The sequence below is a fragment of the Amblyomma americanum genome, chromosome 4, assembly GCF_052857255.1.
Source record: "Amblyomma americanum isolate KBUSLIRL-KWMA chromosome 4, ASM5285725v1, whole genome shotgun sequence".
Taxonomy (NCBI): Eukaryota; Metazoa; Arthropoda; class Arachnida; order Ixodida; family Ixodidae; genus Amblyomma; species Amblyomma americanum.
In genome coordinates, this window is record NC_135500.1 from 90,280,058 (window position 1) to 90,304,411 (window position 24,354).

General features: G+C 47.9%; 1 protein-coding gene across 1 annotated transcript; it reads left to right on the plus strand.

Annotated features, from left to right (window-relative positions):
- Window positions 1-253: 253 nt before the first annotated feature.
- On the plus strand, window positions 254-11,072 carry LOC144128117 (uncharacterized). The gene is made up of 3 exons (XM_077661202.1): window positions 254-714; window positions 3,521-4,806; window positions 10,325-11,072. Exons 1-3 carry the CDS (start codon window positions 379-381, stop codon window positions 10,698-10,700), a joined length of 1,998 nt encoding a protein of 665 aa, XP_077517328.1. The 5' UTR covers window positions 254-378; the 3' UTR covers window positions 10,701-11,072.
- Window positions 11,073-24,354: the final 13,282 nt, after the last annotated feature.

Here is a 24,354-nt window from a genome sequence, read left to right on the forward strand (position 1 = left end):
TTTTTTTTCCAGGTCTACCACCGTCTGGCTTACATAGATTTCTTGGACATTATGAGAATCCGGGAATTTTGGGTTTCGAAAGACCAAACTAATGCGGACGCCGGCGGTTCCATTCAAAGAACATAGGTTAGCGGAAGTTGTCTAAAAAAGCTGTAAAAACTATGAATTGGAATGGTTTTTCTCTCTTTCGTGCCAGTAATAAGGTAGATAAAAGAAGCTGTTTTTTTTTCTTCCGCCGACCATGAAAATTATGAAAGGGCAGCTCCAGCGCCTGTATGAGCCGTATAGGAGACAACTCTTCCACTAGAGGGCGCTGACCCCACACAGCGGCGCGCGCTCCTCGAGGCCTGCTTCCAGAAGAAGAGCAAGACAGCGACGATGGAAGACCTGCCTTCGCCCATTGACAGCGGTCGTCCCGCGACTCGTACCCTCATGTTGCGGAGTAAGCGACCGGCAGTCACCTGCCTTGGCTGCGCATGCGTAGTGGCTGTGGCCGCAGCCACCGCCGCGCTGGCCTGGTTCGCTGTCCGCTGGTCTGCCGAGCGGGTTGACACTGGCGACACTGGCAACGCGTTCTGTTGCCCCAGCGAGGCAGCCACGCTGTTCACCGCCATCGACAACAAGCAGCAGCCGTGCAAAGATTTCTTCGCCTACGTCTGCAACAACGCCCTCGAGGACGGCCTCGTCCAGCGGGACGTGGCACGCGACGCTCTGGTGAGCCGTTTGCGAACGGAGACTATACACTTCTATATTCCACCACGGTGCACTAGCAGAAAAAAAATGATGGTCGATTTGCGCAGATGGCCAATTGCACATTAGATGCGCAAGCAGCTCGGTTTTCACTTCGGTTCCGGTGTTCAGATCCAGTGTTCCCGGATGGCAGTTTCTTGGATAGCGATAATGGGTTAACGTCAATATAACAGGGATTGGTCATCCTCTCCATTCGTAGATCCCTGGGAGTCTTCTTAACCCTCCTGGCGCAGTTGTGCCACTGCCCTTCTATGGCAGGTGCTGCCATCGGTGGGACTTGGGTTGCTTGGGTTAGGGTGTGACCGAGGTTGCTCATCCCGAACAGCCTCTCATGATTAAATGAGCTGCTGCCTGACACGGTGGACAGGTTGCCCACCACTTTGTGGGCACGTGAGCAGCCTGCCATCACAAAACCGACTTCAAACAAAAAAGAAAACAAACAAACAAACAAAAAATTGTTAAATGCGGAGAATGGCCACTATACGTGCTAGCGCACTAAAATAGCACAAAACGAGGAGTAATAATGGATGCATAAAACATCAGGAATATCGGGTTTTCTTTTTGTGCTCTAGTACTTTTGCTGGTTTACCCCGTGCAACTGCTGTAGCACCTGGCAAGCCTGACAACATTGATATTTCGTCCACAGAGCCACAAGTAACGCTTGCATCTGAAGTATGCGTTAACTTTCTTCCGTCCCACGGGCATTTGGAACAGACTGCTATGATTTTCTAATTGCAAATGTTTTCCTTTTCGTAAGTATTACAAGCGAAAATAGCAGAGACTGTTTCAGAGTTATGGTGCGGAAATTCTAAAACCCACTATGCAGCCAATAATTTTAACCGGTATTGATTTGCCAGCAATTTTTATGCGTTGTCGATGCGCTCCTTTTTTGGAGGATTTTGGCGACAAAAAATTTTTCCACTACTAAGGTGATCGCACGAAACAGTATCGTGGAAAGCCGTTTCACGTGAGCGATATCAAATTCATAACTTAGTCAGCACTGTAGACCTTGAGCTTCTCGGACTTTCAAAGCCAAAACCATGTGCCTAGTATAATTAAAAGCTCCCTGTTTCTCTAAAATGTGCCGAGAAATCCGTTACTATTCAAAAGAGCATTCCGTTTTTTGTGAATGATGTGTATGTTCCATAATAAACGTATGCTTGCCAATAATGGCAGTCTTGCAAACTGTTCTGTTTGCATGTGGTTGGATTTGATAGTGAATTGCTATTGTACTTCTCAAGAAAAACCCAAACGTTCTTTAATAGAAGCTTTCGTTAGAATTAGATGGCAACGGTTAAAAGAATGGGTATCAAGTCGACTGCTTTTGGCATGTATCTGATCATGAAGGACAGTTTACCAGTATCCCTCAAGAGGAAAGTATATCACAGGTATTTTTAACTGGTACTCACTTATGGAGCAGCAACATGGAGGGTAACGGCAGAGCTTGGACTTAAATTCAGCAAAACTCAGCGACCAATGGAAAGGAAACTAAAAGGTTAACATTTAAGAGGCACGTTGAGGGCAGAGAGGGTTGATGATAATGCAACACAAGTTATTGATAATCTTATTCAAGATAAAGATAATGCAACACGAGTTATTGATATTCCTATTCGGAATCCTAGAACATGGAATGGGCATGGATAGAACACGTACAGCGAAGGCAAGATAACCGCTGGTCCTTAAGGGTAACGGAGTGGATTCTAAGTGAGGGTAAGCGTAGCAGGGGCAACCGAGAGCTGTGTGGACGGATGAGACTAAAAAGTTTGCTGGAACAAGGTGGCTGCAGCTGGCATAAGATTAGGTTAAATGGAGAGTTATGAGGCAGCCCTTTGTCGTGCGGTGGTTGTATTAAAGCTGATAACAATTATTTCGAACTTTTTTTGCGTACTGCCGACGGCATAATCGGCAGCTTCTCACCAACTGCAATGGAAAAAATGGGTTCCCTGATCGTGTTTTAGTTGGCAAGCACAGGCACACTTGTGGTGTGTTTAAGCGCCCGAGTTTGAAACTTCTGCTGCATACCTCTCGAAGCCGCCATTTTGAAGTTGTTGGGCGCAGACTTACTGCGGTCACATGGCCTCAGTTGACCAATCACAACTAGCGCCCGTTTCTTTAACCGCATAGATAAGATTTTAATTTACCAGCAAATTAACGCCGTGCTTTTCTCATTTGGCATCAGGATGGCTTAAGGACAGGGACGGGGTTAACTGGAGAGAGATGGCAGAGGTCTTTGCACTGCAGTGGGTGTAGCTATAGCTGCTGCTGATGATGGGGATGAAGAAAGATGGCGAGGCCTTTTAACCTGCACAAATTTTTGAAATAGTGGCCAGCGCAGTTCCCGTTGGATGTCAATCAACCATAACCTGCAAAGACGTACCATCAGGAGACTAAACAGCTGGTACGAACAGGAACACATCTGCATGATAGCCGCAGCATGGAACGGTCAGGTGTGCAGACGGCGCGTTTTGATCTACTTGAGGCATGTGGTGAACGATAACATTATCTTCGGTTTAAAAATCTTCGAGCTAGTTCAATAGTTCGTAGCGCGCTGCATACAAAAGAGTGCACAAAAGGTGGGGATTGAAAACACTGTTCTTGAGTTCCACAAGATTTCATTTACTTCAGCAAATGACGCAATGATGTAATGCGAGTGTCCTGGAGTGGCCGCTTTCACGGGAGAGTCGGGTGGGCATGTTTGTAAGTTTCTTAACAGATATTTAGTGCGGCGCTCGGCTCTGTGCCACTGTTATTTTTTGTTGTTTTTTTGCAGTGGGATGTCACCTCTGACATCATCAAGGGCACCCAGGACTACGGCAGTGAGGCTGCAGTCGCACTTCACACCCTTTACACATCATGCCTCAAAGAAATATGGCAGGAGGATCAGCGAGCTAAGCATGTCGCGGCGGTCGTGCTAGAAATGGCCAACAGCACCAGCCGCATGAGTGGCGCAAGCCTGCTTCGTTTGGCCCTCACGGTGGAGAAGCGCTATCGCCTCCCGTTTATCTTCGATGTGAAGAGCGCGACCGGCCAAACAACGCGGCTCACGTTCGTTAGATGGGCACGTCGAGTCGTCCAGTACAGACATAACTGCGATGCTTCCTGCTACGACGTCATTCTTTTCATCCTTAATTCGCACTTTGGCTCTAATTACACCAGTGAGGACATCTCGAAGTGGGAAGAAAAATTTCCGCGTGTCCCGCGAAGACGAACGGCCGTGTCTTTGACAGAGATTACGGACGCTTTCGATCACATCAAAGTGTCCGAATTCAAAGCCATATTAAACGACTTCCTTATAGACGTTGAACGCGCGAAAGTAATTCTTGTCACAGCTAAAGATGGCCTCTTTGCGGACATTCGGCTTTTGACCGACGCAGAGCATCAGCCGCTGGCATTGTTGTACTTGCTGCTTCTTGTCTCCCTGGAAGCCATGCGCTACACTCAACAGGACAACAAGCTAAGTTCACCCAACATGCGTAGCGAGGACATCTGTCAAGGTCACGTGCGGATGAGCTTCCACCTGTGGCGCATCACTTACGTGGCAGCACTGGCGACACCCGCTAAAGACAGCCAGCTTAAAAGCATATTCGAGGCCACGCGCCGACGCTTCATTGACTACGGCCCACTTCGGCGGCTGGTGGCGGCCGGAAATGACACCGATCACTTCCGGGCCCTAGTCGGCAACGTGTCGCTTATGTTGCCCGGCGACTTGGTCTTCCGAGAGCCACCCGTGCCACACATGACCTCCCAGGGCTTCGTCCGGAACTTTTTCTTAGCTTTGAACTTCGAGTTCGACGCTAAAAAGGAGACAGTGCGGCAAGGGGTGCCCTGGTTTCGAGAGAACCCGGACAACAGAGCTGCGGACCGCATGTTCTTCGCGAACGATACCACTCTGTACGTGTCAACACTGGGGTACGGGTGGCTGAGTTCAGGAACCAACGACCCACTGCTGGCCGACGCTGCGGTGATTGCCAGCCGCATGGCGGCTTTGCTGTGGCTTGAACTGGTCGCCTGGAGGGGCTGGTCACGGGAAACAGAGGCGGCTCTACAATCCCACAGGTAACGTATGTTAATAACCCGACGCTAATTAGCCAAGAAAGCATTATCGCTCTTTAAAGAAAGCCTTATTGAACGGAGTAGGCGGTTTTCATTACGGCCTCCATCACGATCGAGATAAAATGTGGTCCACTCCTTGCACGCTAGATACGTGAAAATGGTCAGGCAAGGAGGTGTCGGAAATTGCAAACAGAGGCTGTCCGCAAAAGATTCCTCGCGAGCTGTCAATCACAAGTAGTACGTCAAGGTCGTGTTTTCGAGACCCGTGGAGGACGTGGGTTCGAAAATGAAAAGGGAGAGGGAAAGGAAAGGGAAACGCTTTTGTATTTCGGCTTGAGCGCAATCTTGTAATCTCTTTTTCTCTGACGCCTCTCATGCACCGCTTCTGGTTGATTGTAGGTCGTTGATAACATCAAAACGTTATAAGCATTAGTCGCTTAAGATAGCCTTTTGATGATTTTGTGCCATGAAACCAAAAAGTACTTCGTCTTAGCCCGTTCATTTCTTCTTTGTCTTCTCGCGTCTGTAATTCGGCAGTGTAGACCATGGTGTACAGATTCTTTCTGCACGTTGGTTGAATGACAAGACATTGTATACAACAGAACACTGCCCTCAGTAGACCGTGGCACGAAGCTACACACAAGACGTGCGCATAGGTAGGAGTGATTACATGATATAGGAACGCAGTGGTTGCAACTGAATGAGCTCACAGTTGGCTCACTTCGGCACTCATGCATAGCGCGATAATAAGAAGATTGTGTGGTTTCCTGAAACCACCTCTACCGAAACGCAACCAGAAAACATGTCGCTCCCGCTCTTATCAACACACAACGTGTGTGTGTTAGCAGCGCTGCACACAGAGCAGTGAAGAGAAATATATTTCTATATATATATATAATTGGTTTTGGGGGAAAAGAAATGGCGTAGCATATCTCTCATATATCGTTGGGCGCCTGAACCGCGCCGTAAGGGAAGGGATAAAGGAGGGAGTGAAAGAAGAAAGGAAGAAAGAGGTGCCGTAGTGGAGAGCTCCGGAATAATTTCAACCACCTGGGGATCTTTCACGTGCACTGACATCGCACAGCACACGGGTGCCTTAGCATTTTTCCTCCATAAAAACGCAGCCGCCGCGGAAGGGTTCGAGCCCGGGAACTCCGGATCAGTAGTCGAGTGCCCTATCCACTGAGCCACCGCGGCGGGTAGAAAATATATTTCAGTCTTCGATTTTTGGCGCCCACTGTGGTACTCTGAAATCCCGTGAACGCTGATGGTGTATCATTCCATATTTTTGGTCGCGGGTAACTGCCATCTCAGCAGTCCTGATGACGTCAGTGTTAACGCCACAGTCCACACACTGCTTATAAATGCATGCAGAAATACATCTCGCTGCAGAAATTGTCACTTGAGAACAAAAGCAATTTGACCTTTTAGAACAGACGGAAAATGAACCCTATGAGAAGCGCCCATGAAAGGAATAAAATGAAGAGCGAATTTAGGGAAAACAATTACTCCCTCAACAATTAGTGACGGAAAAAGAGGGCATTATTGCATCATAATATATTCAGAAATAGCAAACAGACCATTTATATCCGGGATATTTTGAAAAAAAAATATGGGATCTTTTTATTCACAGCTGAACATTTCCTTCTGCTGCAAGCCTGCTCCCCGGTTTCAAGATAATAATAATAATTGGTTTTTGTGGGGAAAGTAAATGGCGCAGTATCTCTCTCATATATCGTTGGACACCTGAACCATGCCGTAAGGGAAGGGTAAAGGAGGGAGTGAAAGAAAAAAGAAGAGAGAGGTGCCGTAGTGGAGGGCTCCGGAATAATTTCGACCACCTGGGGATCTTTACCGTGCACTGACATCGCACAGCACACGGGCGCCTTAGCGTTTTTCCTCCATAAAAACGCAGCCGCCGCGTTTGGGTTCGAACCCGGGAACTCCGGATCAGTAGTCGAGCGCCCTAACCACTGAGCCACCGTGGCGGGGCTCCGGTTTCAAGAAAAAAAATTGAGAAATTGAAAATTTGTTTTGGGGGAAAAGAAATGGCGCAGTATGTGTCTCTCGTATCTCAGCGGACACCCGAAACGCTGCCGCCGCGATCGGGTTCGAAGCGTTTCGATGGAGGCGAAACGCAAAAGGCGCCCGTGTGCTGTGCGAGGTCAGTGCACGTTAAAGATCCCCAGGTGGTCGAAATTACTCCGGAGCCCTCCCCTACGGCACCACTTTCTCCTTTTCTTCGCTAACTCCCTCCTTTATCCCTTCTCTTACGGCGCGGTTCAGGTGTAGAAACTGTTTTTAGGCGGCGGCCTTTGGTCGTCCAATCATTCGATCAAATAGTCGAAGCACTCGTAAACAATACATAAAAAACTCGGATATTTGCCATTTTTGGTCATTTACCGAAAAAAATGAAAGATTAAATGACACTACTACGATCGAAACAGTTTTCAAGGGACTGGCTAATTGGGTAGTTAATTATTTGGCATGAATAATGTTATTTAGCGCCCTCGGTGTTATCAGCTATAATATTATACCATCATCTTCTTGTTGAGCTCGGTGATTATGAACCCCTCCAAGCGCCGTTTTTCATGCGAGGATTGTGCGTCTTGTGCTTCTCGTGGCCTTAAAAGTGAGACAGCTCGAAAGTATTGAACCAATGAAATTTTCTCTCCCTCCTTGTAATTAATAAATCATAGGTCTGCTGTACTGCCTGTAAGTCAGTGGATGTACGTAGTAATTCTGGCTACTAATACTCAGATGTACGAACTTTCTTATTTTCATATATACATAAATATATTCTCATTCTTGACAAAGATCGGTGCTGCGGTCAAAACGTCGAGTAAAGTAAAAATATTTCCCTAAATGAAGCGCATACTTCGATGTATATATATAATTTTAATCACTCAAGTACCTCATGTTTTCGCAACTATATATATATATATATATATATATATATATATATATATATATATATATATATATATATATATATATATATATATATATGGAAGCAGTCGGTGTTGCACAACGGGCCAGTGGAAACGCAGTGAAAAGGTCACAACTGGTACGGTTATCTTGGTTTATTTACCAACGGTTTCAGGCGGTGGACCGTCCTTCATCAAGTTTTTAGGACCCTGATTATATATATATATATGACTCTTCCCAATCCATCTTTCGAGCGCAATCTCCGTCGGAGTGTGAGCGTCCAGATTGATGGAGCCCGATGACCCCGCACTCTTCTAGTCCATAGTTCCATCAATCGATGCGGACAGCTGGTGATTCAAACAAGCAGGCCAGCAGGATGCGTGCTGTTCACTAACCACATAAAAAAAGCTCAATGAATGCGGGCGGAAGTCCAATGCAGCCCATGAAAACGACGGTCGTATATAGTTGAGCTCAGGATTCAACAGACAGTAGCTTGCATACAATGTCTCAACGAAGCGACTAGGGCCTGGAGGTGACTCTAAGCGGTGTTAGGGCTTTTTGAATGTCTTAACCTTTCATGATTCGCACTTAAACAGGACGTTCTCTTTCGTGAGGTTCATCACAGGATCGGCAATGCGTGAAAAGCCCTTGACCAATAGTCTGTAGTACACCACAGTGTCGTAAGAATCTGCGGACAGGCTTTTTTTATGTCAGAACGCCGCGGAAACATCGAGAACACGGCTGTCATTGAAAGGCCAGGGCACACTATGCGCTTGCTGATGATGTGTCCTATAATCTCTGGCTACTTGCAGTCTAAGTGTCCATTTTCTGGTTTTAGCGTTAGACCAGAAACCCGCCGCGGTAGCTCAGTGGTAACGGCGCTCGGCTACTGATCCGGAGCTCCCGGGTTCGAACCCGACCGCGGCGGCTGCGTTTTTATGGAGGAAAAACGCTAATGCGGCCGTGTGCTTTGCAATGTCAGTGCACTTGAAAGATCTCCCGGTGGTCGAAATTATTCCGGAGCCCTCCACTGCGGCACATTTCTTCCTTTTTTCTTTCACTCCCTCCTTTATTCCTTCCCTTACGGCGCGGTTCATGTGGCCAACGATATATGAGACAGATACTGCGCCATTTCCTTTCCCCAAAAACCAATTTTTATTATCAGCCCACAAGACTTGTCGGCTTCGCACACTGCATGAAGTTATTTCGGCTTCAGCCCCCAAAGATATCGTCATTTAGTTACACGGGCCAGGTTTTGCAGTTTTACGCCGTTTTCCAGCCGTGCTTTATTCGTTTAAAAGTGTCAGCCGCGGAGCACAGTCCAAATCTCCTGACGTTTAAGTGGCCGTTCGGCGTTAACGAAGGAAGGCGTCTGACAATCGGTACACCCGTTTTCACAGCAGGTGCCGGTTGTAACTCTATCGACCAGGAATGCTTCGCACTGGAGAGTCCGTTATAACAGCGACTAGTCAATGAGGTGAACGGGTCGATAACTTTGTTCTTTCTTTACTTTGCTACTTTGTTCAACCTACGATAATCGACGCAGAACCCGATACTGCCATCTTTCTATTGACCAGTAAAACCTGTGCCCTTCAGGGGCTCTCCAACGTTTGGAGGAAGAAATAAATTAATGTGAAAAAAAAACAGTCTGGCGACGATCCTGCATCTTCCTTCTTTCACTCCCTCCTTTACCTTTCCCTTAAGGCGCGGTTCAGGTGCCCAACGATATATGAGACAGATACTGCGCCATTTCCTTTCCCCCAAAACCAATTATTATTATTATTAATTATTACCTTGCATCTCATTATAACCCTATGTACTATCGGGAACAAAAGTTTCCGGGGCACGAGTTCTAGGAACCACGTTTATTGTAGCTCCACCTCGCTACCTAAACGTTCCTTCCTTTGGGAACAATATCAGGCGACTGGGTAGTGAGGTGAAGCTACACAATAAAAGTTTTTGCAAGAACTCCCGTCCCGCAAACTTTTGACCACGATAAGTATACCAGCGGCAGAGCGCCGAATTTGTAATATGTTAAGTTATGCACAATTTTGTATTGCTCATTGCGTATATATGCAATATAGAGTGCTCTATACGCAGAATAAAGGTTTGATTTTGACACCGAATAATAATTGGTTTTTTGGGGAAAAGAAATTGTGCAGTATCTGTCTCATATATCATTGGACCCCTGAACCGCGCCGTAAGAATAGAGATAAAGGAGAAAGGAAGAGAGGTGCCATAGTGGAGACCTCCGGAATAATTTCGGCCACCTGGGGATCTTTAACGTGCACTGACATCACACAACACACAGGCGCCTTAGCGTTATGCCTCCATAAAAACACAGCCGCCGCGGTCGAGTTCGAACCCAGGAACTCCGTATCAGTAGCCGAGCGCCCTAACCACTGAGCCACAGCGGCGGTTTTTTTTTTGACACTGAACGCTTGACCTTCTGACAGCGAAAACCATCTCCAAATATGAAAAATCAGCTATTCCGGACTGTGAAAAAATATATACGCTTAAAATGCGGAAAATAACAAAAACAGGCTCATAGTTTTCTCTTTAAAGGTTATGTCTGCCAATACTTTTCATGCAGGGAATGCGTTCTGAGTGCCTCACGCTCAAAGTACCTCGAAGTCGCGCAACCCGTGGTGGAGCTCAAGATGGGGCTGCAAGTGGCCGCCATTGTCGGGGCTGCCGGCACTGCTCACAGCGAGGCCGCCACACCAGCCGCTGCAAGAGCTAGCTGGTACACAATGCAGGACGCCTGGAGCCTCTTCCGGATGTCCGAAGCCCAGTTCTTCTATGCTCGCTTCGCCTACTACCACTGCAGCACCGATTCGCAGGCTAGAGCTTTAGTGAACGAACTTGTCAGGGGCAACATTGACTTTGCCAGGGCATTTCAGTGCCCGCTTAGTAAGTACGCGGTTGAACAAGGAGACTGCGTAAACATTACTGTGCCGAAGGGTTGACGCAGATTGATGTGAATCTGAGGCTGTGGAGGGCAAAGGCGCCTGGTTAATATGCGGGATCTTTTTTCAGTGCCCTCCTTGTCCATCGTATTTTTTTTTGTCTTCATGGAGAGGCTTTTGCGCTAGGCTACTCTGCAAGTGTGTGATCATTAGACTTAGATATATAGAATCGTATGATTACCTAATTGCTCTTTTCAGTTATGTATGCTGCTTACCATGCTTCACCTTTTTTTACATTTACGAGGCATCTCTCATTTATATCTACGGAGATTTATACAGACAATGTTGCATTTCCCGTCACGAGTTACTGCGCCACTCGAGATTGCTGGAAAAACGCATACGAGCTAACGTGGTCAACCGCACGATGGAGTATTGCAGCATGCAATTTTCGTAAATTAGGAGTGTGAAAATAACTCAACATTATGCTTACTTTCAATATAGCTGTTCTGACGGTTAAGCTTTAGAGATTTGTTTTCTTGTGAGGCTTGAAACACGTCAAATTAAAAATCCCGCATTTTCAATCTTCATGTGATATTAAATTCGGTTCTCTGCCCTTGCGCCGGCTTAGGACTTCGCTCGTCGAAGCATGCCAGTGAAGCTCAGCCTTATTCCTTCCGTAACTGTAATTTGCGCTGACTTTGAGGGCTTTTTTTTGTCGCATGTACTATTGGACTTACTGTTGATTCAGAAATGCCAGTTACACTTATGAGTTGCACAGCCATATTTCAGAAAATCAGTGAGATTGCTCCGATGATGACAACACAGGTTCATGGCCACAGGCCGTCATATTAGCGCGGCTTTTGGCATTCAACCTTTGTGTCCCTACCCGAACACGTTCTCAGTAATCCCTGAAAGCGAACTGAGCAATTCGGCGTACAGAGTTGAGCAATGCTGCACTGTGTCCTGTCTTATCCAATTACGTCCGTGTGACCTGCAGTGACGGTAAAGCGTTCGTTATACTAATAGCTATCGACAGTTATACTAACACACTGTGCGCTTGTGCCATTCTTGATAGCCATAAGGAGGATGGAGCTAAATTAGAGGGTAAGGAGGAGTGCACAGGCAAGAGCGTGTAATGCGGTTGCTTACGCCGCGCTTAATGCGAACACTGGTGTGAAAGGAGAGAGGTGGTGAGAACAGCACATGCGCGAGCGTTCTTTGCACCACTGATAGCCCCCCCCCCCCCCCTTTTTAGGTCTGTACGTCACACGACGTCATTTTTTCCACCTCGATTTACTCTTCGGAGAGAACGGAATAGAACGATTATCGTAGTGGTTATGTTCCTGAAAGAAGGAAATATTTCATAACACTTAAAAAAATACTCCTACAGCAGAAATCTTTTTCACCTCCAAGTATTGTGTCTTGATAGCTACCGCTGCTTATGCGCCCGCCATCAGACCCAAAGCACACTCACGACGTCATCCCTTTAAATACAGCGCGCTAATGAATTTTCACAGCTGCGCGCACACAGGTGAACGCTGCATGTGCAGTCTTTGTCAAAAGTATACAGCCCAAGGGTTTTGCTTCGAAGCCGAGCAGCTGGGCTTCTTAATCACATTTGAAAGTCTTATAAGCTTGTGAGGGTTGAGGACTTGAGTTCCTCCTGGCTCCGCGAGATTAGGGTCCCTGAGTATGCAAGATCAGCCGCGCTGCAGGGCTCAGAAGCAGACCCCTTGGCCTGTACACTTTCGAGAAAGGCTGCATACTGAACGGTGTGGACATGAACGAATGGGGACGTCGCAGCAAGTTTATAAGGAGCAGAGTGAGGCATCGTAGACGCTAGAAGTATACCGCGCTTGTGCGCTCTGTAGCGAGCTTTCACTCAGTTAAGCGCATTACGCGGCGATAGTGTGATCATTCCCCAATGTCACTTCGTTAGTAGTGTAATCACCTTTCTAGCCACAAGGCGCGACCCTAGTCAGTGTGAAAAGTCTCCCCCCCACTCCCCCCCCCCCCCGTCTTCTCGGTAAGGACGCAACGAGTTTCAATCGAAGCTCACTAACATTTTTAAAACCAATTTGCTGTCTAACCACTGTGTTGCCTACGAAAAATGAATGAGAAGAGGTGGGCATCCAAAGTCTTCGGTTATTTCTAGAGTAAAAACACTTGGGAGACGCTTAAGCTCCACCTTAAGAGTCAAACGCGACAGCGTTGCCTCATGGTCGAGCACCCGCTGATTAAATGGCACATCAGCATTCGGGGAAGGCGCAGACTCAGTAGGGTGCCTCGATGCCCTCGCCTCCGCTGGGGGCGCGCTTCGAGGCGCCCTAATACCCCTGCCACACGGCAAATTTAATGTCATTTCCATCGAATGACATTCGTTCAAAACGACATTAGTTTGCTGCCACACGAGAAAATATAATGACATTCGATGAAAACGACATTAGGTATCGAATGAGTTTGAGGAACTCATTCGCCAGCAAACTCCGAGCTAATGTGTTCCCTCGACACCAGACACTTGGTGAGAATATGCACCGAACATAAATTTCAAACGCGACACAAGCATTATAATATTTCAAAGCCTGTGTAATTCTGTGGTCGTTCATTTATTTATATAATAATACCGAATAGCACCAGAAAAAATAAAACTCACTCTCGCTACCAGCCAACCGGAATGGACGAGCAGGCATGTTTTTTGGCTTTTTTGTGTAGCGTGGCCCAAAGCCAGCCGTAGCCAGCCCATGAGCCAGCGGCAGGCGCGTGCGTTGTGTTGCCGGAGTCCGGAGTGCTGGCTGTGTCAATTGCTGCGGTAGTTGTGCGCTCGGAGTTGTTTGTTATTTATTCTTGCTGGATCCGCGATGGCCGAGGGCGGAGCAAAAAACCGAGCTCAGTGGACAGAGTCGGAGACTTACGCTCTAATCAAAGTGTGGCAGGATCACCTTTGTGACTTGCGCCGGACAAAGAGGAACGCGAAAGTTTATGCTGCTATTCACGAAGCCCTCCACGCAGAGGGCATTGAAAAGCCGCTTAAGGCAATCAAGGCATCAATGACTGCGGCAAAAAACTCCTTGGTGAGGAGATTTACTGTTGACCGTCCCACACCAAATAGATGGGCGACGGTCTGGTCCTCAGCGCTGGAACGCAGCCGGTAGAGTCCTATCGCTACGCGTTTTTCAACCGGAATGGCTTCCCTCATATTTGTCGTAGCGCGTTCCAGGACACAGCTCAGCGCGTCAACAATATAGCGGAACGTGTCAAAAGTGACGCGAAGCGACTGTCGAAAATGCAGTTCACCCAAGTGCGGCAAAGTGTTTTCAAACGATCTTTCGCTCCTCTGGAATGTCCATCGCTCTCGAGGCACCGCTGGCAAACTTTCAGCAATAGCTGCACTTATCGCGAAGGCATTGGCGATAAGTCGATCCTCAAGGTCAGCGCTCACTGCTTCTTGATGGCGTATGGCTACCCTCAGCTGCGCTAATCTGCCTTTGTACAGGGCCAGCCTGCTGCGTCTTTGTGCTCGCAAGCATAGACTCGCAGCGATCGCATTCCGCTGCCGCGAATCCATTGCACAAAGCGACGTAGTGACGTCCGCCATTTGTCTGCCGCCGCTGGCTGAACTTTGGCTTGGCTTGGACTCCTGGTGGATAGCAGTGATCAACGCGTTATTGAAACGAAGATTAAAATTTTGATATCGGTTTCCATTCGCAAAACAATACTTTTCGAAACATATTGAATAGATCGAAATGTTTTTATGCTGCACTTTTTGTCCATCGCAATCGCCATCATTTGCAAATGGCATTACTTTTGGCCGTGTAGCAGCACGCAGAATAAATGACATTAAGTCGAACAAATGTCATTCGATGGGAATGACATTAGATTTGCCGTGTGGCAGGGGTATTAGTCTCAGTATAGCCCTTGACTCGGTAGACTCAGGGGCGCGGGCATCGAGGCACCATAAGACTTAATAAAGCCCCTTGATTCGGTAGACTCAGTAGTGTTCCTGTATATGCTCCCGCAGGGAGCAGAGTGTCGCGTCTGTTTTCCCTCGCCGCTCCGAACGCCATTCGCCGTGAGGCGATCACATGATTTTCCTGACGTCAAGTGTTCAACTTTCTGCGGAGAAGCTGACTTCACAGGTGCGGTGCAGAGCGATCCCTCTTCAGCTCAACTCCTCACGTGAGCCCACGCTGTGGGCTACATTTCACACATTTTCCGTGCAGACCTGTGGCGTCAGGTCTGGGGTTGTGCTGCGGCAGTGAGCGACGTAGTCGTCACCTCTGACTGCGTGCAGTGCGCCAAACTGCAGCAACTGCACTGGAAACGGCAAAGCGGTTTACGAACTGCAATTTGGAAGGTCAGCGGCTGAAGTGCGTCGGGGATTGAAGTGGCTTTTGAGAATGGGCCGTGTTAAGCGCGACCAAATATTATAATTTAATAACTCAGATGTAAAGATGATGCTTTTAAATAAACATTAGGTAAGCTAATAATATCAACGAGAAAGGGTACTTTCACGGTCCTTTAAAATTCGTCATTTCACTGCATTTAGCAACGGGGGTGTATTTTGTACCATGTTTTAGGCAAGGCATTGAGTTTGAAATTTTTTTCTTTAGGTCAGACTCGCCTGTTGAATGCATTGGTGTTGTTTTTGTCTGCTTGCTTTAAACAAGCTGCAGAATTAATTTAACGCCGGTCTAGGGAGATGCGTTTTCATGTTTTCCTTGCATAACTCGCACAAAACACGCGGCGGGGACAGTCGTGAAAAAGTAATTCATCGCTATACTCTGTTTTTCTTAAGACGAGCACGCCGGAAGACTGGACGGGACAGATGCTGTCCCACCCGAAACGGGTCTGCTTATTCATCTGAAATTATTGTTCCAGAAAAAAAAAAACTTACAGCTGGTTTCTGGTATTTTCGTCCATTCGTCATGATTTCAGCTGGCTGTTAACCGCCGGCGATTTCTTTTTTTTTTCATGCTGTATGCACACCCTCGGCAAATCACCGATTAATTTTTGATGTTACGTTTAAACCTGCGGCCGAGTGCAATTTGTACGCAAAAAAAAACAAGCCCAAGCGCTCTACACACCGAGCCCATGAATGCAGCCCCTGTACGCACGAGCGGTGGCTTTCCCGCACAGCTTGGACACGATAGTGGACCTTCGCGCCACTTTGTTCCCTGCGGGTAAAGACTCTGAAAGTACGCGCGCCATCTGCCGGGCCAGCGCCATGCATGGCGAAGGGGTTTTCAATGGGTGCCCACAGGATGGCGCTACGACTGCACTCTCTTAATTCCGACATATGCAATTTGCATGCTCGTATTTACTCATGTATGCCTCAGCAAAGATCTCGAAGATGCGTTGCTAAGAAACCCGTGCATTCTCTAGACGCGCCTTTATTCATGTTCAAACTTCGAGCCGTCGTGAACAGTGCGCCTTGGTGCAGGAGGGTTTATGCTGCGCAGGACCGGTCGCTTGAATGGTTGCCGGTTCATGACGCATGGGCACGTGTACCACAATTTTGATGTGCTGGTGGAATGCAGTGTATGAAGACAGGAGAATGCATGTCCGCATCGCGGAATAGTATGCGTGTAACACATTTGGTAGCTTAAGGCGTTTGATTTCCACGCAATAAAGAAAATGAGGCGTCGTGGCGGGATGGAAACGACCCCGTCTCGAACGACGAAGGCCCTGGTCCGAATCCGGACTTGGAAGCCGACTTTTTCTTTTCACTGAGTGTGCGTGCCCCCTGATTTTTACGCAGCGCCCGAAAATTTCGGCGCATGCACAGTTGAAGACTGTGCCAGACACGGCGAAATCGGCTTTACATGGCGTAGTGAAGCTCTCGCTTAAAACGGGGAAATGCGGTGGAAAATAAACGACTAGAAAGCTTACGACACCCTACGCAGGCAACAACAGGTAAATAATGAACATCAAAAGGAAGGTGCGGGAAATTGAGACTGATAAGTGGAGGCAAACAATGGGAACAAAAGAATCATTGCGTGAGTGTAGACCATTAAGAACGAAGTCCGAATGGAAGTGCAGTGTGAGATTTGAGGCTAGATCAGGTTGCCTTAGAACCAGGTTAAAAGAAGCAGGCATGACCGGGGAGATGATATTTGCGCAGCATGCAGCAGCCTGCAGCGTAGGAAACATTAAACATCATCTCGTAAACTGTAAAGCTATACAACCAGATGTCGGAAAGGACATATATTGCAGCCTTCCAGTAAATATGGGACGCCGTAGGGGCTCAGTGGTTATGGCGCTCGGCTGATGACCCGACAGATGCGGGTGCGATCCGGGCCGCGGCGGACGAATTTCGATGGGGGCGAAATTCTACAGGCCAGTGGTCTATATATGCGATGTTAGTGAACGGTAAAGAACCCCAGGTGGTCGAAATGTTCGGAGCCCTTGACTACGGCGTCCCTCATAGCCTGAGTAGCTTTGGGACGTTATACCCCCCTGAACCAAACCAAACCTCGCTGGTCCTACTTACATGACAACCATCACAAAGATATGCACTGCTCTGCTAATCCCATACCCTCCTTCATCTATCAATGATAATCACTGCGCGCTGAAGCAGCACCTCCAGCCTCCATACTTCCCTTATACTCAAACCTCCTCGTTCGGGTAAGGGTCGAGTTGAATCAACCTACCCCTTGCGGCAGAGTTGAATAGACCCGACCCGTCGACTCCCGACTCGGCGCGCGTTCACATGAACCCAGTACCGTTTTTCGGCCCGATAACTCAACAACCAGGCCGTGTTGGGTTCATATAAGCGCCGCTATTGGCTCGAGGGCCTCCTAGGAGGAATATTTGCAGCTGCATTCTTAACTTGTGTCCCCGCCTGGGTTACTGCGCCCCTGCCCTGGGCAAGGAACAATGCTGTTCTCCCACACTGTCCTGAATAGGGAGCCCACTTCCTGTGTTTTCGCACTAACAATGTCTTGTGTGGCTACCGGGAGGGGAAACGGGGGGGGGGGGGGGGTGGGGTGGCTTTGGGGTGTGGCCTTGTTTCCCGCTACAGCTTCTGAAACTTCCCATCTATTTCCTATGGACACTCGTTCGTTGCCGGGCTGGTCCGAGACCGGGCGGAGGTGTTCTCCCCGGAGTCGAGCGGGTGCGCTTCTCAGAAGCTTAAAGGGCGACTGGAGCAGACAGACAGACAGACAGACAGCGGTTAAAGCCCTTCATTTATAGGCGCGGTCCGCGTCTGTTCTTCGCGCCAAGGCAGGCGCGCACATACACGCAGTATCTACTCCACACTTTCCTTCTCCATCTCGCGCCGGGCGCTCATTGGTCGAGCGCGGAAACCGCCTTCCAGAAGATTCTGGGTCCTTCTCACGATGCGAAGCCGCCAGCGCGAGACCGAAGGAAGAGAGTACCACTTTAGCGTGGTCAAAGTTACGCCCTCTCCGTCGAGAATGACTAGAAACTACTCGGACACTAGAGAAATCGACGGCGCGCGCAGCCATGTTTTCTTTGGCGCCGCGTCAGCGAGCGGAGTGGAAAGGGCAGCAGCACACGCAAAGTTTCGCGCTCTCCGGGGTTCCTTCACCGCGGTTTTTTGTTTTACAGCGATAGCTTTACTGGCCGCGAAGTTGCTATTTCGCTGTGGCTTTGCTCCGAGGAGGCACATGACGTCGCAACGCGCGCCTCGGAGCGGAGCCGAACCGGTCTGGCCAGGCCGGCGGCGGCTGGCGCACTCGACGCGAAATAGAGACGTGCTACAAGTCTCCGCCTGTGCGGTCAGAGAGCGCCGAAGCCGCCGAGCGCGTCGGCGGTTGAGCGCAGTTGGAATACCGAGGGTCTCGCTTTAGCCGACGTGACGTCACCGTGCAGCGCTCGCGTTACGCTGGAGTACAAACGCGCCTTAACAGAGCCTCCGCTTAAACGCTAATCAACGTATGCGGTGGCGGCATCTACGGGAGCCACTGAAACCCCCGCACACTCACTGAATAATAAAAGGAAATCTGTGCCGAGGCTCCGAATCGAAGCAGGGCCTTTGGTTTTTGATGCGGAGACGCTGCCACTCCGCCACTACGGCGCAAGTTTTAACCATGAGTAAAGAGGCATCTAATCAATGCACTCTTCCGATGCAGAAGTCTTCGCGCTTTCGCTATAGATATCCTGGCCTAGATATCCAGGAAGTGGACCTGGAAGAGCCCCAATGGTGAGATTAAAAATGAAATAGACTTCATACTGTGCGCTAAACCTGGCATCATTCAGGATGTGGCCGTCCTCGGAAGGGTGCGTTGCAGCGACCATAGAATGGTAAGGTCTAGAATTAGCCTAGACTTGAAGAGGGAACGGAAGAAGCTAGCGAAGAAGAAGACCATTAACGAGTTAGCCGTAAGAGGGAAAGCACAGGAGTTTAGGATAGCGCTGCAAAACAGATACTCGGCTTTAACTGAGGAAGATGATCTTGATGTTCATTCAATGCACGATAACCTGACATCAATAATTACGGAGTGCGCAGTAGAAGTAGGCGGTAGGACAGTTCGAAAAGATACCGGGAAGCTATCTCAGGTGACGAAAGATCTGATTAAGAAGCGCCAAAACATGAAGGCATCTAACACTACCGATAGAATAGAACTAACGGAGCTATCAAAGTTAATAAATAAGCGCAAGGTAGCCGACATAAGGAAGTTTAATATGGAGAGAATCGAGCATGCTCTAAAGAACGGAGGTAGCCTAAAAACAGTGAAGAGGAAACTAAGCATAGGCAAAAACCAGATGTATGCATTAAGAGACAAGCAGGGCAATGTCATTAGCAATATGGATAAGATAGTTAACATAGCCGAAGAGTTCTACACAGACCTGTACAGTAGCCAATGTAATCAGAACGCTAATGAGAAAGACAGCAGTGCACAGCAATGCGTCATCCCGCCAGTAACGAAAGATGAAGTAAAGAAAGCCTTAGAAGCAATGAAAAGGGGAAAAGCAGCTGGGGAGGATCAGGTAACAGCAGATCTGTTGAAGGATGGAGGGGACATCGTGCTAGAAAAACTAGCCACCCTGTATACGCAATGCCTTATGACCTCGACTGTACCAGAAGCTTGGAAGAATGCAAACATTATCTTAATTCATACGAAGGGAGACGCCAAGGACTTGAAAAATTACAGGCCGATCAGCTTACTATCCTTTGCCTACAAGGTATTTACCAAGGTAATCGCTAATAGAGTCAGGGCAACGTTAGACTTTAATCAACCAAATGATCAGGCAGGCTTTCGTAAAGGATATTCTACAATAGATCATATTCACACCATCAATCAGGTGATAGAGAAATGCGCAGAATATAACCAACCTCTATATATAGCTTTCATTGATTACGAGAAAGCATTCGACTCAGTGGAAACCTCAGCAGTCATACAGGCATTGCGTAATCAGGGGGTAGAAGAGCCTTATGTCAAAATACTGGAAGATATATATAGCAACTGCACAGCTACTATAGTCCTCCATAAAGTCAGCAATAAAATTCCAATAAGGAAGGGCGTCAGGCAAGGAGACACGATCTCGCCAATGCTGTTCACCGCATGTTTGCAGGAGGTATTTCGAGGCCTGAATTGGGAACAGTTGGGAATAAGAATAAATGGAGAATATCTAAATAATCTGAGATTTGCTGATGACATTGCCTTGCTGAGTCACTCAGGAGGTGAACTGCAAATCATGATCAACGAGTTAGACAGGCAGAGCAGATCGATGGGTCTAAAAATTAACATGCAGAAAACCAAGGTAATGTTCAACAGCCTAGCAAGGGAACAACAGTTCACAATTGGCAGCGAGAGCCTAGAAATTGTGCCGGAATACGTCTACTTAGGGCAGGTAGTGACAGCTGATCCGGATCATGAGAGGGAGATAACTAGAAGGATAAGAATGGGGTGGAGCGCATATGGCAAATTCTCGCAGATCATGAGTGGCAGTTTACCAATTTCCCTCAAGAGGAAAGTGTACAACAGCATAATCTTACCGGTGCTCACCTACGGGGCAGAAACGTGGAGGCTAACGAAAAGAGTTCAGCTTAAGTTAAGGACAACGCAGCGAGCCATGGAAAGAAAAATGATAGGTGTAACGTTAAGAGATCGGAAGCGGGCAGAGTGGGTGAGGGAACAAACACGGGTTAATGACATCCTAGTCGAAATCAAGAGAAAGAAATGGGCTTGGGCAGGGCATGTAATGCGAAGGCAAGATAACCGCTGGTCTTTAAGGGTAACGGAGTGGGTTCCAAGAGAAAGTAAGCGTAGCAGGGGGCGGCAGAAGGTTAGATGGGCGGATGAGATTAAGAAGTTTGCAGGCAAAGGGTGGATGCAGCTGGCAAAGGATAGGGTTAATTGGAGAGACATGGGAGAGGCCTTTGCCCTGCAGTGGGTGTAGTAGGGTTGAGGATGATGAGGATGATCCTGGCCTATCAGATCTGGGCCATCAGCAATATTTATTTACAGTGCGCGCGGACGCGATTGCTTCCGCGCAGCGCCGTTTTGCTTTTTGAATATGCGCCGAATTTTGTGACACAGGTACATGGGGATGAACGCAAACATACTGGCTTTATGATGGTTGCGTCGCCGCACTTTTACACGTGAATACAAATGACAAAGGTACAAAATGGTTAATGTTAAAGGCGCACAAAAGAGGTTTCTGAGCTGGTCTTTTTACCGCGGGAACTCGATCTACTCACTCCCAGCATTCTTAGAAACTTCTAATTATTGCCCTGTGAGGCCGATTTCCCTATTAAACTGATTTAAACATCCTGGCATCCGGATTTTTGTTTTTTGAACTCACCTCCGCAAGTAGGAGGAATCAAACAACGCGTGGAGTCTCATTGAGCTAGTCGTGTAGTGGATTCGCTTTTACATTTATTTGTGTTTAGGATTCTGCGAATAAATAATTTCAGTCGGAGACAACACTGCCGCTAATTACTACCACATAAATAAACATACGCGTGGACTCTTTGCTTTACGTATCACTCCTCCGATGGCAGATCGGCGCTTAGCTCAGAAAAGTTTCGTCAGTGGTTCCACATTTCTCTGGGAATACCATGTTCACAAAGATGAGGAAAAAGGGCGTTTTAACGCTGTTGCGTTAAAAGAGGCGATGAACGATGCTATGAATTCACAATCTATGCTCTCAAAGAAAAAATAAAAACAAACATGACGCAGTGAGGTGCTCTGATGTGACGTCCTGCCCTCGGAACGGCCATAAGTATAGCATATTTTGTGCCATGGATTGCTTTTGGGTCTGATCCAGGACGTCCATAAACACGAGGCCTAGCCGAAAAGGAGCTCCAACTCTACAAAAACTGAGCTTTAGTCAAAGAGGATGAGTTACGAAACTGTCAGGAAAGTCCGCGAGCCGAAACGAAAATAGAGCAGGAGCTCCAGAAAGTTTCGGGCAAGCCAAGGCGACAAATCGAAGATACCATGTCCTGTCACTCACTGAGCCTTTCAGAGCTCAGGCCACACAAATGGCCCATTTGAAAATGCTTTTGTTTAGAAAGACAGGAGGTTGATCCGTCAACGTGGTATGCAGTAGATGCGAACTTCGTGTCAGCACGCTACAAAGTTTGATCATATACGGTGCGCATACTGGTTGAACTGCACTGTCAGCACAGATGGCACCACTCGCGATACACCTGCGAGGCGCACTGATAACACATCGCGCTGCTGTGACTGCGTGAAATAACGTTTAGCTTCACCAATTGCACTCATGCAAAAAGGAACAAGACACCGTAAAATTGATCTTTACAGTAAGCGAAGTATGCATTTGTAAATGCTAAACTTCTATGCTTACCACATCTGGTTGCGAACAATTTAGTGTTTTGTTCTGAAAATCGAGCCTACGCCGCAGTGGCGCCCTAGTGGTTTGGGCATCCATCTCGCATGCGGAAGGTGCGGGGTTGTATCCCCTGTGCCGCCGGCTAACTGCTGGTGATACAATGGGTGCAAGCGTTCCTATGGCCTGGTGCTCCTTCTTCTTGAGGACGAACTGCTCGGGAAATGGGTCTTTGACCTCACATTGAGAAGTCGAAACTCCCTTGTGCCATGGCGCTCTGTGCCCCCTGATACCCTTTCGCCATAAAAATTCACGATCATCATCAAAAACGAGCAATATAACATGCCGTGCTCGACGTGATTTTCCTAATAGCGAAAGTTTGTATATTCATACTTGCACTGGGTGCCCGTGCAAACTCGAGGCTCATTTTCATCGAATGCTATCTCGATTTATGAGAATACCGTTCGCGCCTCGGCGGTATTTCGCTTTAACGCGAAAAAGGAACTGGCAGGTCATTGTGTGCCGATTTCCAATGCGCCTGGACGCATTTCATATAAATCTTTTGCCAAATATATACAGCCCGGGAGGGTGGGGGAAGGGTAATTATAGGACACGTCGTGAAGCTTGCTTTTGATCCCTCAGCACTCCAAGTCCCCCGAAGGGCAAATGAACTGCCTTGCCTCTCCGCAGAGGCTTATCACATTTAACTATACACTTTTAACTATGCAACAAGATCTCCACTAGACGACTTAGAAGCAAACCCCTGTGGCTGTGTATCACGTAGGTTTTAGTGTATAGTGTAGACGGTCATACGTTGGCAGACAGCGCACGCTTAAAACAGCGCGCTTAGTAGTGCGCATGCGCCAAATGCTACTTAAAATCGAGCCTTCAAATCGCTATTTCGATTCGGCCGTGCACCGTGGACATAGATTAATGCGGCGCACATTAGAGGCGTTTGCGCAGCATGGTTAGCAGTGCGGACACGGGATGGCGCAACTAGCGCTCGCGTCAAAGTTGTGGGGTTGAAGCGTGGACGGAACCAACGCGACAGAACCAAGATTTTTCTCTGTCGCTGCAGCAGGGATCTCGCATTGAACAACAAACACGAGACGGGATAGCAATGAAATCCCCTTCGAAAAAAAAATGTGGCGTCAGTCACAAAATTTTCACATTGGCTGAAGGGAATACCACGTCACCAGCCCGCATGTTTCCCAATATTTGGAGGAGATGTGACGCCACCAGACTGAATAGTTTTCGTTGGATTTAGGGAAGTGACCGGAAGTGACATTCCAGTAAAGGCAGCGACATCTCCTAAAGTTCTCGCATTGCCAATTCACATAAGGTAATTAAGTATCCCTGTCAATTTTTGAGCCTCTGAGGGCCCGACATCGTAAAAACGCGTTCATACGAATACAGCACACTGTTCTCAAAGCAAAAAGACATTGAGTGAACTTTTTAAATGTTAGAACTAGTTGACGTCTCCGGTGATTCAAAAGCGCCAAAGCAACTTCATTCGGTTTATGACGATTATACAACTTCGCATCAAATCGAAAACCTTAGCGCTACGTGACAAGTGCAAAAGTGTCAATGGGCGCATCTTTCAAAACAACGGGAATTACTGCAGCGTCAGAATCACTTCACATGCACACTTCAACAGGGCTCGTCATGCTGTATTCAATGGAGGCTTTTGTAATTTTTCAAGCAGTATCAAGCGTCTACGCATGTATGTACCGGCATCCAGCGAGTAACTGTACTACCGGTCAATCTCGCGCACGTCTTGCTCAGGGTGGCCAAACGTCTTCCATAAAACGCTGGACTTCGGAACGCCGGTCGTCGCGTTGGGGATTGGGAATGTAGAACGTCGACGGGGGGCACGGTCTATCTGGAAAATACCGCCTCCAAAGTGTCGAACACTCGCCAGCACCTTCTGGTTCTTCTCGGCCCGCTTCGA

Bases quoted from the DNA above. Each gene is read 5' to 3' on its own strand.
- LOC144128117 (XM_077661202.1), top strand. From the start codon at position 379: ATGGAAGACCTGCCTTCGCCCATTGACAGCGGTCGTCCCGCGACTCGT. The intron at 715-3,520 runs GTGAGCCGTTTG...GTTTTTTTGCAG, and splicing joins ACGTGGCACGCGACGCTCTG to TGGGATGTCACCTCTGACAT. The intron at 4,807-10,324 runs GTAACGTATGTT...CTTTTCATGCAG, and splicing joins GCGGCTCTACAATCCCACAG to GGAATGCGTTCTGAGTGCCT.